We start from the raw sequence: 16,217 nt of genomic DNA, 5'->3' as shown, positions 1-16,217 counted from the left end.
GGTTGGATCTCAAACAAGCGTGCTGAGCTTGAATAAAGGAGACTATGAAGGTATGAGAGCGGAATTGATTAGAGTGGACTGGGAAAATAGATTAATGGGTAAGACGGTACATGATCAGTGGTGTACATTTAAGGAGTTATTTTACAACTTCCAAAAAATATATATTCCACTGAGGAAAAAAGGGTGTAAAAGAAAAGATAGCCATCCGTGGCTAAGTAAATTAATTAAGGATAGTATCCGACTAAATTGGCCATTGGGTCTTTATCTGGTTTTTCGCCTCTCCCGGGAGATCACATGGGTTCGGGTGGATGCAGAGTGATAGAAGATTTGAGGTTAGGATCAGATCAGCCATGATCTTGTTGAGTGGTGGAGCGGGCTCGAGGGGCCGATTGGCCTACTCCTGCTCCTATTTCTTATGTTCTTCCTTGCTGCAATGCTCCATCTCACCCTCAGTAAGCTCCCCACTGGAGTGAAGCTAATTTACAGAACAAACGGGAAACTGTTCAACCTCCGTCGCCTCCAGTCCAGATCCAAGGTCGTCCCATCCTCTTGTCGTCGAACTACAGTATGCAGACGATGCTTGCGTCTGCGCTCACTCAGAGGTCGAACTCCAAACCATCGTAAACACCTTCACCGAAGCATATGAGAGCATAGGCCTTACACTAAACATCCGTAAGAGAAAGATCCTCTACCAACCTGCCCCCGCCACACTGTGCTGCCCCCCGATTATCAAAATCCACGACAAGGCCTTGGACAACGTGGACCACTTTCCATACCTCGGGAGCCTACTGTCAACAAGGGCAGACGTCGACGACGAAGTCCAACACCGCCTTCAGTGTGCCAGTGCAGCCTTCGGTCGCCTGAGGAAGAGTGTTTGAAGACCAGGACCTCAAACCCGGCACTAAGCTCATGGTCTACAGGGCAGCAGTGATACCTGCCCTGCTGTATGCCTCAGAGACATGGACCATGTACAGCAGGCACCTCAAAGCACTGGAGAGGTACCACCAACGCTGCCTCCGCAAGATCCTGCAAATCCATTGGCAGGATAGGCGCACCAACGTCAGTGTTCTTGCTCAGGCCAACATCCCCAGCATCGAAGCTCTGACCACGCTCAATCAGCTCCGATGGACGGGTCACATTGTCCGCATGCCCGATACGAGACTCCCAAAACAAGTGCTCTACTCGGAGCTCCGGCACGGCAAGAGAGCCCCAGGTGGGCAGAGGTAACGCTGCAACGACACCCTCAAAGCCTCCTTGAAAAATTGTAACATCCCCACCGATACCTGGGAATCCCTGGCCCAAGACCGCACAAAGTGGAGGAGAAGCATCCGGGAGGGCGCCGAACACCTCGAGACTCTTCGCCGGGAGCAAGCGGAAGCCAAGCGCAGGCAGCGCAAGGAGCGCACGTCAACCCAAGCACCCCACCCACCCGCCCCTTCAACCACCATCTGCCCCACCTGTGACAGAGACTGTAGGTCCCGCATTGGACTCATCAGTCACCTGAGAACTAATTTTTAGTGTGGAAGCAAGTCATCCTTGGTTCCGAGGGACTGCCTAAGAAGAAGACGACACAATACTCAAGATGTGGTCTCACCAAGGCCCTGTACAACTGCAGCAAGACATCCTTGTTCTTGTACTCAAACCCTCTCGCTACGAAGGCCAACATACCATTTGCCGCCTTAACTGCCTGCTGCACCTGCATGCTTACCTTCAGCGACTGGTGCACAAGGACGCCCAGGTCTCGTTGCACTTCCCCTTCTCCCAATCTATTGCCATTCAGATAATAATCTGCCTTCCTGTTTTTGCCACCAAAGTGGATAACCTCGCATTTATCCACGTTATATTGCATCTGCCATGCTTCTGCCCAATCACCCAACCTGTCCAAATCATCCTGTAGTTTCTCGGCATCCTCCTCACAGCACACACGCCCACCCAGCTTTGTGTCGTCCACCTGCTAACCCTCCTTGAGTTGAAAACTGCACTTAGCCTTGACTCCCCGTGTGCAGTGCCACAGGAAATCGACTCGTCATTATAGAAAAATAATGTAAAAATTAAATAAAAATAACAATTGTGGCCTCTGTATGGGTCTAATTAGTTGCATAAATTGCCGTGAATTTTCCTTATCAGCGGATAGGGCTAGGTCCTCAAACAGATATAGAGCTGAGAGCTGACATGAATTCTGTTGAGGTGCCAGTAAAAGCCCCGAGAGACAGGTGATCAGCGGGATCAATTACCTTTGTTTTGGGCTGTCTTGTGGCCTTTATTGGGGCCCCAACGGAACTCTCAGCACAACACTCTTTGGCCAGTTAAATTCTCCGCCCCATGACTCTAGTTGAAAAAGAGCAGTGAGTTTTGGGTTATCTTGACCAAGATTTCTCCTTTAACCATTAACATCCCAAACAAAATTTTAACTGGTCAATCATCTGATTGCCGTTTGGGGGGTTGTTACTCGTGCGGAAGTACTGATACCTTTGCCCACATAACAACAGTCACTGCAATTCACGAAGTAATTAATTGTAAGCTGTGATATCGTATAAAGCAAAATAAATGGTAGTATGTATTATTACATTTATGTTGATGTCATGTGTTAGCCATTTTCCAACTCCAAATTTGGATGTTCTATGTACAGTAAATCAGAAATTAATGTGTTTTCAAAAATAATAATGAAGAGCACATTTTAACACACTGGCATTTTTGTCCTTTAGCTATGTTCAGTATTTGTATAATTATGCACATATTATAATGCTTGGTTAAATTGAAAATAATGCTGAATTTAAAAATGAATGCTTTGTTTGTATTCTTAAAGTGAGTAACTTGGCAGGAAAATGCAAAGCCTTGAGCACAGAAATCCTACAACCGGCTTTCAATTTCTTCTACTGCAGTTTGAAACAGACCTCAACCTCCAACAGAAACAGAGGTAATTAAACAGAAAGAAATCTGGAGCTTTATACACTTTCAGTGTCAGTTTCAGGTTCAGGGAAACAATGGAAAAGTCCACTTGCTGAGATTCAAGTCACTTGTGAGTTTTGGCAAAGCAGCTTATAAGTGACATCTCATGATTCTCTGACCATCTTCAATCTTTCTTTGCTTCTTTCTTTGGTTTCCTACTGGGTATAATCCTTCACAATCTGTTACACTACCTTCCAGATGTGTTGTACATTCTCTATTGAGAGTAAAGATTATCTGGCCGTTCAATTACAGGAAACTCTCGATTTACCGGCACCTAAATAACCGGAAATCTCTTAACCGGCAAAATTCAGGAGTAGGTTCAGGTAAGTTTTACTTCATATTAGTGGCCGTTCCTGGACCTGTGGCTGTGTAACTGGGGTTCCTGCACTTGTTGCTAAGCAACAGGGACTCTTGGTCTGTGGCCGGGGTTCCTGCACTTGTTGCTAAGCAACAGGGAAGCCTGGATTTGTTGCTGTGTACGGAGCTCTCGTACCTTTGAACTATACCTCTCTGTAATCCGGACTTTTTGATAAACCGGCACCACGCCGGTCCCATCGATGCCGGATAAAAAAGAGTTTCCTGTACCTTTGTGGGACAAATTGGCTGCTGGGTTTGCCGACAAAGGTTGTGAATCACTTTGAGTCATCCTGAAGATGTGAAAGCTGCCATATAAATGTGCGTTCTTTTTTGAAAGCATTAATTTTTGGATTGTCCACTCCCATTGCGGCTTAGCCCAGATCTTTCATCCATCAAACCAACAGGACAGAAAGTTACAGGCTGCAGTGTGGAATTTTCTAATAGGTGCTCCTGTGGGGCTCCATGCCAGGAGAATGCAATTGGAATATTTACCCTTAAATGGCACTGTTTAAAGATTAAGGCCTAGAAATTCAGTTGTTAGCGCCAGCCGCTAGCGCCTTAAGAGGGCGAGAAGTGGGGCGCGAAGCGGCTAGCGCCCGGGCGCGGCGCGATCTGTGCCCCTCGTGAACTTGAGTCAAGAACTAGCGGCGGCGCAAAACCGCAGCGCCCGCTCAGCTGCACACGCAGATCCTGACGTCATTTCATGGTGCAACGCCCTTGGTGCGCCCCGGACCGGAACTTCAGTGGCGCCCCCCTTTGCGCCTGGCGCTCCCAGCGACTGGTTGAGTGGAACGGTTCCCAGTCACTGTGGGGCTGGGGGGGGGGCGCTATTTAAAGGGGACTCTTCCTGCATTCTTTGTGGCAGCCATTTTGTTCCACTCCTTCTGTGTGAGAGAGAGAGATTTGGAGAGAGACAAAGGGAGAGAGCTTTCTGCTTTGACTCATCGCTCGCACAGGTACTTCTGGCTTCAGGTCAGTGCTTTGCAGTTGGATTTATTTCTCAGTGCCATAGCCTTGAGTGGCCACATATAATGGGGGCTGCAATGGGTGGAAACGTTGGGTTTCTGCATTGCATTGAAAGGGCTCAGAGATGCCGAGAGAGAGTGCCAATCAGGGCCAACAGGCGTCGGCACAGGAGGCTTTACCCTCCCAGGATATACCGACACCACTTCTCCTACTTCAACATGTCTGAGGAGCAGTGCATTCGGAGGCTTCGATTCAGAAGGGAGGTGGTCACGGAGATCTGCCACCTGCTTCAGAGAAATCTGCAGCCTCAGCTGAGGAGCAGGACGTCTCTGTCGGTGGCGGTGAAGGTGACAGTGGTTCTCAACTTCTATGCCACCGGCTCCTTCCAATCCGCTACTGGGCACATTGCCAATATCTCCCAGTTCGCGGTGCATTACTGCATCCGCCAGGTCACGAATGCCCTCTTCAGAAGGAGACGTCAGTACATTTCCTTCCCCATGACCCCGGACAAGCAGCAAGAGCATGCAATGGGATTTGCAAGAATAGCGAGCTTCCCCATGGTCCAGGGCGCCATTGACTGCACGCATGTGGCTTTGCGGGCGCCTCTAGAGAATGCCGAGGATTACCGCAACCGGAAGGGCTACCATTCGCTGAACGTGTAGTTGGTTTGTGACCACAGGCAGCTCATACTAGCTGTGAATGCCCGCTTTCCTGGCAGTAGCCACGACGCCTTCATCCTGCGCCAGACTTCTGTGGCAGACATTTTTGAAGCCCCGGCTCACCCAGGAGGCTGGCTTCTCGGGGACAAGGGCTATCCTTTGTGCACCTGGCCGATGACCCCACTCTGTGCACCCACCACCCCTGCTGAAGAACGATACAGTGACAGCCATCAAGCGACCAGGAACATCATTGAGCACACAATCGGCGTGCTGAAGCAACGGTTCCGCTGTCTGGACCATTCCGGGGGAGCCCTACAGTACTCGCCTGAGCGAGTCTCCCATTTCGTTGTAGTGTGCTGCATCCTGCACAACCTGGCTATCCTCAGGACTCAGCCACTGCCAGCAGACATTGGAGGACCACCAGAGGAGGAGGAGGAGCACCAAGACGGGAGGGAGGCACAAAGTGCAAGGGCCGTCCGTCAGCGGCTTATTGCAAGTCGGTCTTAGGCCCCCTCTCAGGGAATGGCTTGTGCCATTGAAAGAACATGAATGGAGACGCTCCGCAAACCCTGAGGCGGTCAAGGCAACAAATAGTTCAAAGTGCAAACATGAACAATCTGAATAAAGACAATTCTTTATTTAACAAACTCTGTGCCCTTCCCGCATGACAAACAAATACAGAGAAACCCCCCAAAAAACAGTCGACTGGCTCTCACAACCTGGAGAAAATGAACAAAACAGTGAAACAAAAATGACCATGATCCTCGGCCTTCATAAAAAACAAACACAACATTCTCGGCCTTCATAAAAAACTCAACATTTTGCCACACCTCCTACTTTTTGGCCTGCGAGGGTGATCCGCCTTGCTTGCGCGATTGGCCCCTTCCCGCCCTGCAGCTCCTCCTCAATGGGACCCCAGTGGCTGCAGCAAGGCTGGGGGAAGGCTGCTGAGGGTCAGATAGTGAGTCGGCAGATGCCCTTGGGGGACGGCCTGGACCAGCTCTGGGCATGGAGGGCCCGGCTGCTGACTGCTCCAACTCTGCTTGGGCGGCAGCAGTCTGTCCTACGGGTGGTGGCAGCTGCAGTGCCCGTGTGGCCCTGATCTCTGTCTGCATCAGACCAGCCAGTGAATGCATGGCACGACTAAGCACTTGGCTGGAAGCCGCATATGATGCAGCGATGTCCTGCTGACTCCTGGCCTGTGATGCAGCGACCTCCTGCTAACTTCTGGCCTGTGATGCAGCGACCTCCTGTAGACTCCTGGCCTGTGCTGCCCCAAATTCCTGCACACTCCTGGCCTGTGCTGCCCCGAATTCCTGCACACTCCTTGCCAGTGACTCTATGCAGTCAGGCATCCTTGCCACTGCAGCCATGAGCTCAATGTGCCTGCGCTCAGCCTGGGCGCCCATTTCACCAAGGAGCCGCACCTCCTCTGCGCTCACTGTAGCAGGACTGGAGGCCGAACTCACCCTCCGGGGAGAAGGCCGCCGAGCTTCCCTACCCCTCCCGCGTTGCTGCAGCCCGCTGGGCCCCGGAGCTTCACCGTCATCAGACCCCCCCCCCCCCCGCTCCCCTCCAGGGAAGACGTGTCCCCATCATGGCCATGGGCTGCCTCGGCTGAGGGTGGCACTGATGGTCCGGCTTCCTCTTCCTCCTCCTCGCCTTCCGATTCACTCACAGTGCCAGCTTGAGGGCCCGTCTCCTCACCTGGCGATTCAGCATCTGAAAGCAGGGAGGCACAAGAGTTGCTTTAGAGTGAGGACAGGGCGGCAGCGAGGGAGGCATGAGTGCTGCAATGCACTGCATTGGTTTGAGAGTGGCAAAGGATGCTGCTGTGAGGCACAGGTGGAAAGAGAGGTCAAAAAGGTGATGACCTTACCATTGCTGTCCAGAACGGGGTCGGCATCTCCAGTGGCGACGGGGCCAATCAGCCGGCCTCCCATAATTCGCTCCACTCACTGTTCCAGGTCACTGAGGTCTGTAAGTTCAGGACGGCCTCCCCCCGGTCCGTAGCTGCTGCCTGCGATTGTGGGCCAGCTTGCCCTGCAAGAGAAAGGACGGGCTCGGAGTACAGTGTCAAGCCCTGATCTTGCCTGCACTGCCTCCCATGGTGGAATAGTCCTGACAGTGTCAAGCCCTGATCTTGGCTGCACTGCCTCCCATGGTGGAATAGCCCTGACAGTGTCAAGCCCTGATCTTGCCTGCACTGCCTCCCATGGTGGAATAGCCCCGACAGTGTCAAGCCCTGATCTTGGCTGCACTGCCTCCCATGGTGGAATAACCCTGACGGTGTCAAGCCCTGATCTTGCCTGCACTGACTCCCATGGTGGAATAGCCCCAACAGTGTCAAGCCCTGATCTTGGCTGCACTGCCTCCCATGGTGGAATAACCCTGACAGTGTGTAAAGTGGTGAATGTGCATGTGATTTTCATGAGAGTCCCATAGGTGTTGGATGAGGGCTGGGTATTGGGGCTTTCAGGACCCTTTGGCCATAAAGTGAGGTGCACATGCAGGGATGAAGAGGATACTGGAAAGGGTACTCACACTGACAACCCGAGTGAGGTCGTTGAACTTCTTCCTGCATTGCGTTGGGGTCCTGGGGACCATGCTGCTGGAGGTCACTCTGTGTGCCACCTCCCTCCAAGCTTTTCTGTATTCGCTGGGCAGTGGCCTCCTGCCACTGTCAGGAAAGAGGATAGGTCGCCTGCGCTCCACTGCGCCAACCAGGACCTTCAGGGCACCCTCACTAAAGCGCTGGGCTCGCTCCCTGGCCTTCTCCATGGTCGTGGGCGTTGAGTTGTTGAAGCAGGTCTGTCAAGGCCTAGATTCAGGGCTGCAGGCAGGGCGTGGCAGCAAAACAAATCGACCCTCCCCCTTTAAGAGCTGACCAGCGCCAGCGTGTCTGCCTGCAATCTATAACTGGCCGCACCTGCGCTGCGCCCGCCCTCGCTGGTAACGCCTCGGCTCGCCGGCTTAGCGCCTTATGATAGTCGTGCACTGCCTGCTTTAGCGCAGCAACAACCTCTTGGGGCAATGCAACTCAATTTCGGCGAAGGTGGCGCTAAGTTGCACCCGGCACTAAATTTAGCGAACACCCGGCTGTAGCGCCCCAAACGTGGCAATACTGAATTTCTAGGCCTAAGTAAAATTATTCTTTTGCAATCATTTTGATGAATTTTGTGCAAACAAGTTGACTGATGTCAGTACAGTACATCTTCCCACTGTTCTTCAACCAATGTCAGCATAAATGGGTTAAATGTAGAGAAAAGCGTTTGGGTTCTTCCCCAGCAATTACCTATATTTTCCTCTCCATGTTAAGTTTATTGAAGATAAAGATACAAGTAAAGAGGTACGAAACAGAATGGGCTAGTGATAAGAGACCGTTCTCGCAAAACATTCTCTGGTTGCTGATCTTATACATCCCACTGGGCGTTGTCATGTTGTAGTTCAGCCACTGCGCAGGAAGTGAGTGGGTGAGGCACACTGAGCTGCTTTTATACATCTCCTAACAACTGGGTCAAGAAGAGTATGCCAGAGACCTGGGAGCCTGTTGCATACCTACTTGTCCTCTCAATCAGGATATGACGTGTGTCCTAAAGATGGGGAAAGCAAATGAAATACATTGGAACGTGTTAAAGATTATGGGGGAAAAATTCGGTATCGTCCCATTTGGGGCGCAATTATCGGCCGGGCGCAAAGTTTAGCGCCTGGTGCAAATTATCGCCTCCGACTGCAAACTTGGCTTCTATTGCCCCTGGAGGTGATTGAAGTGCTAAATCATGTGCTACACACCTGTCTTAAGGCTCTAATGCTGAGGAGTGAGGCGCTAACTCAGAGCGCTGGCGAAGCTCATGTGATGTCAGTCAGCAATGGAACACAGACATACTGGCGCCGGCCAGTTCTTAAAGGGGAGGGTCGATCTTGCTCTCCATCCACACCCTGCTCATTGCAGCCTTGAATCTCGGCCTGGAGAGACCTGTACATCAAATCTGCTGGAAAGAACAATGGAGAGGCCCAGGGAAAGAGCTCAGAGTGCAGCCCCCACAGTCTCTTCTAAATCGATGCAAGGAAGGGCAAATCAAAATGAACCTGCAAAGTGCTGCTCAGTACCCAAAACTCCTTCACACAGCGTTGAATCTCTCCAGAAGTGTCTCTCTCTCTCCCTCTCTCAGAATGTGTGGTGCAAAAACGTCACCGACAAAAAAGGCAGGAAGCGGTCGTCTTTAAATAGCGCTCCCCCAGTCCCTTCCCGACTGCAAAACGTTCCCCTCAACCTGTCATTACTAGCGGCAGGCAGAAAGGCAGGGGGCGCCACTCAATATCCGGTCTGGGGTGTTGCACGCTCGACTGACGTCACGATCTGTGGGCGCAGGAGATCGTGGCGGTAGTGTTTAGCACTGCCGCAAAATGTCTCATCAATTTCACGAGTGGCGCAAAAATCACTGTGCCCGGGCGCTAGTTGCCTTCCACCCCATTAGTGCCCTCTTAGGGTGCTAACAGGAGGTGCAAAGCAACCGAATTTTCCCCCTATGGGTTGGATTTTTCTAATCCCACTGCAGGAGGGTTGGGACAGGACTTCTGCCTACCACCCCAAACCCACCCTGACCCTGGCCCAGTTCCCTACCTTGGATGAGGTATGCAGGATGAGCACCCAGTCACCAAGATAGAACCCATTGTTGTTGAGATAAAGGCAGTAATGCTGCAGCACCAGAAGAGGCATGAGCCAAAATCAGAGGGGAAGAGCCCCAAAGGAAAAATCACATTTTGCACTGAAGATCACGAAATGGATCCTGATTGGGATCATTAAGGAGGGAGAGGAGGTCATTTCTTGGCCCTCCCCCTCCAACCAATGAAGTAGGGGGCCTGCTGCTGCTAAGTATAAGTGTTACTGCTACCCCTGTTCTGGTGACTCCTGTGGTTATTGGTTTCAGTGATAGCACAAATGCTCATTGGGTGATTTACTGATGCCTACCTCCTCACCGTCATTTACGTGTGACAAACAGGAAAGGGGTGGACAATGGCCTTACCAGCTGGGATGGGCATAGGAAAATTGAGGTTGGGGCAGGAATACATTGGTAGGCCTTGCCGCCCAATTTCCACCGCTATCTTGCCTGATTTAGGTTAGGATAGCAGAGAAAAATCCATGCTAAGAGTTTTGGGGCATTTTCTAAAATAAATCAGGCTATCAAATGCATTTCAATATTTATTTTGGGTCAGTTTGCAAAAAACAAAGCAATATATAAATATATATATAAGCATTTAAAATGTACTCATTGTTAATTATGCAGTTGTGTCTATGTTACTGTCTAATTCCTCTCTGATGGAGTTACTGGAGAAGATCTTAGAGCTGAGCTGGTCAGAGCAAACTACCCTTGAACCTCTCCCTGATGTCCTGGTCTGCTCTGTCTGGTTATTAATAGGCTCTTTAGTCCAAAACCAGACCAACAGCAAGTCCGAGGTTAGTAATACACTCATTAAAGCAGTAGAAAAGTTTCCTAAAAAGTCTAGACCTTATTTTAGAATGTATTGCTGGAGTGAATAACTAATAAAATGTATTTATATATTTTAAAAATCTTGTGCATTTCTGCACTTCCTGTTGTCCAAATGTTTAATCATGTTCTGTGCAGCAAGTTTCTAAGGTGTCTGTCCCAACTATGTTGCCATCTTGTTTATGTCATTTTTAGATAAGAAACCTTACAGATAAGTATTTTATCAACCATTTACTTTTTATATATTTTTTAAACTTTTTGTCGTCTTCCATACCTGGTTTCCACTTTGGGTAACCCACCCTGCCTGTCTGCTTCTCTGGAGCCTGCTGTCTCCTGTTTGATGGTCCCATCCATCCACTTTTTATTGAGGTCCAAGGTCCAATATCTGGGGCTCATCGGACCCCTCCATTCTGGCGCAGGGTATGTACCCTGAGTCCCCCGAGTGCTCATAAATGGGCGCTCCTGAATTTTTAGGCCATTACAATATCTTATAAGAAATTAAAAGTTACAAAGATTGTACCTCAGTAATACTAGTAATTGCTGAACCCCTCCCCCTCCAACCCAGAGCACCTGACTTTGAATAGAGGAATTTTTGCAACCTGTTTCTGTGCTCGTTTTCAAAGCATTGGCTATCTACATTTGTCTCTTTTCGTGAGTTGAAACATGTATGAGATTGTCCGCTTGGAGACCAATAAAGTAAAGTCTTATTTCAGATACATGCTGTTGTCACGGGAGTATGCACTTGTGATCCACTGCAATAACATAATCCCTTGTAATTTCAAGCCAATTACCAGTTTGAAAGTGAGTCTAGGAACATGCTAATGGTGTGAATCATCCCAACATCTGTGACAGCCATTTGTGACCATGTAAACAAAATAATGAAAACATTATAGTTTTTATATTTTGTGCTAATAACTTAGGAGATACTAGTATAAATGTCACAAAAAGACTGAGAGACTTACCTTGGTTATTGCTTTGGTTGTTGCTGTTAATTTTTTCTCTAGGAAATCATTTAGTTCGTTTTCTGATATTAAAATTGTAATTTATTCTGTTGGGTATGGATTATACAGGTTCACAGGACTGTCAGTGTGAATTTGAATAAGATCCTCCACTGCATCAGCTTCAAAAAGGACACCTCACTGCTACAAGGTGGGCTCATCCTGTTTTTTTTCCGAATCTGTGAGTTACCAACTCTGGTTGAACATGTTCATGGAAGGTTTCATCACATGACTTCCCGCCTCGCTTCTCACGCTCTCACAATTAGTCGCCCAACATGTCCATCCTCACAGTGCACCACCTTCCTACGCCAATCGGAAAGTGAACAGACTCTTTGGTTACCCGATTGGATGACTCTTGACTGTCAGTCAAACAGCCTTTTTTTGCCACCTCCAATATTTTTCTAACTAATAAAGAATTATTTTTTAAAACACAATGGGGGTGGGGGAAGAACTTGTATTCACGTTCCTGGAGCAACATTTCTGGCATTGACCTCCGTCCCTATCCTGCTCTTATTTCTTATGTCCTTCGCACTGCCTCCTGAACATCTGTCTGGAGGGCCTCCTGCCCCTCTGTGGATACAGGAGATCTCTCATTCTTTCCACCTCTTCCACCAAGACCTCTAGTGCAGTGTCTGAAAATCTTGGTGCTTGCTCTCTCACATGTTCAGCCATTGCTCAAAAGTATCGGAGCACAGACTCCATTTTCAAATGACTCCCGCCGCTTCTTGCAGCCACAATGCACCTCCCCTTTAAGAGGTGCAGGCTGCCTTTAAGTAGCACTAGCCACTCGCAATGTCGGGGCCCCCTGATGATGCGTGCTGCCAATGAACGGCACGGGTAGCGCTGGCAGCATGCAGCAATCATGTAAAGCAACAGGCAGCACAAATTTACCGTGCAGCCTACAACGCAATAAATGGTTACGGGTTAATCGCGTAACACGATCCCCATGCTCGTTTTCGGGGGTTAGCCAATTTCTCCGCCAGTTTAATGCCCCCTATGGTTTTTCTCCTGGGTTTGCTCCCAGCAGTGTCCTGGAGATTAATCTCATTTGTCCTCATTTCATTTCCACAATTTAATGATTATTCAAATTATTATAAATAAAAATGGCCTTTCCTCACAATACACGGATTTATTTTTCATTGTGTATGTTTGACTCACAAGTTTCTTGCTGCTGAGCTGTGCTTTCTGTTGCTCAAAGCTTCTTATGGGATATTATTTCACGCCTCCCACTATTCCTTTCTTGATGCCACCACTTCCTGCATCCACCTCCTGCTAGCACAGCTACTTGCTGCACACGCAAGAAACAGCCAGCAGAAGGTCACACTCATGGTGGTTCAGCAACTCGGGTGGGGGGCTTGGGGGGAAGCGTTACTGGCAATATAAATACCGGATAAGAGCTGTACTTCAGAATAGAAGAAGTTGGCCACTCCTGTACTGAACCACACCAAGTAGCAGGTAAAATCCTGTACTTGGTCATTAGTTTCAAGGGCACCGATGCTGATGGAATAGATGGCAGGTGAAGTAGGGATGACAGAAGTGATCTGTCAGTGATGGGAGAGGTAATGAGGTCAGACTGGATGGAGACATGTGTAAGGACTTGCAGCATCCTGAATCTGAAGTGGAAATGCAGTTTAAAGAAGCTAGTGGCTAAGGGAAGATATCTGTGATGTGCCTCAATAATTCCGAGACTCGATGTTAGCGAAACAAAACAAGGCTTTTATTAACTTAGAAGGTAACACGCAGTGGAGAGAGGTATCTTCCATCTGGAGGTCTGCAGTACTGGATATGAGGCCAGACTGAGCTTGCTTACATAGGGGCCAGGTATGGGCGGAGCCCTACACACAATACATTACAATATACAATACAATGGTGAGGAGACGGAACTGAGGTAAGGGAACTGAAACCTGAAACCAACCACAGTCACAGGCAGTGATGAATGGAATATTTCATCACATTCACCCCTTCTATAGATTTAGTCTGCTCGGGGGTTTGATAGTCCTCTGCGACCGACGTGGCTGTTGTGGTGTCGGCTGGGTGTCCCCGGTGGCCTCCTGGGTCTCTGCCGGGGGTGCCGCCAGGGTTGTTGAAGGGGTAGTTGGTGGGGGTGCCGTTGGTCGATGTTCTTCCGGGGGTGATGAAAGAGTAGTGGGTGGGTAAGAGTTGCTGTGATCGTTGTTGTTGCTATTGCCGTGGTTGTTGTCGTTACCGGCTGGGGCGACGTCTTTTATGGACACGGTGTCCTCCCTTCCGTCGGCGTGCCGGACATACGCGTATTGGGGGTTGGCGTGGAGTAGGTGCACTGGCTCCACGAGAGGGTCCGTCTTGTGGCCCCTCACATGCCTTCGCACGAATACCGGACCTGGGGTGGAGAGCCATGACGGCATGGATACGCCTGAGGTGGATTTCCGGGGAAAGACAAACATTCGTTCATGAGGCGTGGCATTAGTGGCAGTACACAATAGCGACCGTATCGAATGGAGCACATTTGAGAGGACTTCCTGCCAGCGGGAGATAGGGAGGCCCTTGGTCCTTAGAGCTAGAGTGACTGCTTTCCATACTGTCCCGTTCTCTCGCTCCACTTGACCGTTACCCCGGGGGTTGTAGCTGGTGGTACGGCTTGTGGCGATCCCCCTGGACAGCATGTACTGGCGTAGCTCTTCACTCATGAAGGACGCCCCCCTATCCGTATGGATGTAGCTCGGCATACCGAACAGGCAGAACAGGCTGTTGAGGCATTTAATGACCGTGGCGCTGGTCATGTCTGGGCAGGGGAAGGCGAATGGGAAACGGGAGTATTCGTCCACAATGTTCAGGAAGTAAACATTGCGGTCGACTGACGGGAGGGGGCCCTTGAAATCTAAGCTGAGCCGCTCAAAGGGCCGTGTAGCTTTGATTAAGTGGGCTCTATCTGGGCGGTAGAACCGAGGCTTGCACTCAGCGCAAGTGCGGCAGTTCCTGGTCAGAGACCGAACTTCCTCAATCGAGTAGGGTAAGTTACGGGACTTTATGAAGTGGAACAGCCGCGTGACCCCTGGGTGGCAGAGGTCGTTGTGGAGGGTCTGTAGCCGATCCCCGGTGGCGCTGGCACACATCCCTCGTGAGAGGGCGTCAGGGGATTCGTTAAGGGCCCCTGGCCGGTAAATGATGTCATACTCGAAGGTGGAGAGCTCGATCCGCCACCTAAGAATCTTATCATTTTTAATCTTCCCCCTCTGTTTATTATTGAACATAAACGCTACCGACCGCTGGTCGGTAAGTAGGGTGAAGCGTTTGCCGGCTAGGTAGTGGCGCACTGCCTCCACGATGGCTTGGGCCTCCTTTTCTACGGAGGAGTGTCTGATCTCGGGCCCTTGGAGGGTCCTCGAGAAGAAAGCTACGGGCTGCCCTCCCTGGTTGAGGGTGGCCGCCAAGGCAAAGTCAGACGCATCACTTTCCACTTGAAAGGGAGTGTTCTCGTCCACTGCCTGTAGCGTGGCCCGCTCAATATCCTGCTTAATGCTTTTGAAGGCGGCGTGGGCCTCAGCAGAGAGCGGAAAAGAGGATGCTTTCAAGAGGGGGCGGGCTTTGTCGCAGTAGTTGGGGACCCATTGGGAATAATAAGAAAATAACCCCAGGCACCTTTTCAGGGCTTTGGGAGTGTTGGGCAGGGGCAGCTCCCGTAGGGGGCGCAATCGGTCGGGGTCTGGTCCGATTTCCCCATTCTCCACCACGCTGCCTAGTATGCAGAGACGCGTGGTGTTGAAAACGCACTTGTCCTCGTTGTAGGTGAGGTTGAGTTTTTGTGCGGTTTCCAGGAACCTCTCGAGGTTCGAGTCGTGATCCTGCTGGTTGTGACCGCAGATGGTGACGTTGTCGAGGTAGGGGAAGGTTGCCTGCAAGTGGTGGTCATCGACCATGCGGTCCATCTCCCTCTGGAAGACCGAGACCCCATTCGTCACCCCAAAGGGGACTCTGAGGAATTGGTAGAGGCGTCCGTTCGCCTCGAAGGCGGTGTACGGGCGGTCCTCTGGTCTGATAGGGAGCTGGTGGTACGCTGACTTGAGGTCGATGGTGGAGAACACCCGGTATTGGGCGATTTGGTTCACCATTTCTGATATGCGGGGTAGCGGGTAGGCGTCTAGTTGGGTGTGCCTGTTGATCGTTTGGCTATAGTCGATCACCATCCGTTTCTTCTCGCTACCCCTTACCACTACCACTTGGGCGCGCCACGGGCTGTTGCTGCGTTCAATAATGCGCTCTTTCAGGAGCCTGTCTACCTCGGTCGCGATAAACCGCCTGTCCTCCCAGCTGTACCTCCTGCTTTTGGTCGCTATTGGCCGGCAGTTAGGGGTTAGGTTCGCGAATAGCGAAGGCGGCTTTACCTTCAGGGTAGCCAGACCGCACACTGTGAGGGGCAGCTGGGACCCACCGTACTTGAGCGTGATGCTTTGGTGGTTGCACTGGAAATCTAGGCCCAAGATCACGCTCGCACATAGATTCTTCATGATTAATACTTTAAAATTATCGTATACAGTTCCGTTAACGGACAATTGTACCGTGCAGTAACCCAGAATGGTCGATGTCTGGGTTTTATCAGCCATAGAGATGGTACCCTGAGTAGGGACCACCTTTAGGGAGAGTTGTTGTGCCAGTTCAGGGTGGATAAAACTCTCCGTGCTTCCACTGTCAATTAAACATTTAACCCGGCACCCGTTTACCTCGATGTCCACCATTGATTTGGATAGCGGGTGCGGCCTGGTCTGGTCCACTGTGACCGATGCCACTGTAGGGCCCTGACCGAGACAAGATGGCGTCCACGC

The 16,217-nt window shown here is 50.4% G+C and overlaps 1 protein-coding gene across 1 annotated transcript in view; it reads left to right on the top strand.

Annotated features, from left to right (window-relative positions):
* Positions 1–16,217, top strand: part of mei1 (meiotic double-stranded break formation protein 1) — a 247,894-nt gene that overhangs the window by 203,024 nt on the left and 28,653 nt on the right. Inside the window, exons 24-26 of the mRNA XM_085969507.1 lie at positions 2,807–2,917; positions 10,220–10,389; positions 11,491–11,569. Coding sequence (XP_085825633.1) covers positions 2,807–2,917; positions 10,220–10,389; positions 11,491–11,569 — 360 coding nt within the window. The remainder of the gene's footprint in view (positions 1–2,806; positions 2,918–10,219; positions 10,390–11,490; positions 11,570–16,217) is intronic.

The sequence above is a fragment of the Somniosus microcephalus genome, chromosome 28, assembly GCF_052327205.1.
Source record: "Somniosus microcephalus isolate GS21.2 chromosome 28, FLI_Smic_1.0, whole genome shotgun sequence".
In the NCBI taxonomy this organism is placed as follows: Eukaryota; Metazoa; Chordata; class Chondrichthyes; order Squaliformes; family Somniosidae; genus Somniosus; species Somniosus microcephalus.
Note: the sequence above shows the minus strand (reverse complement) of the source record. Positions and strands in the feature narration are given on the sequence as shown.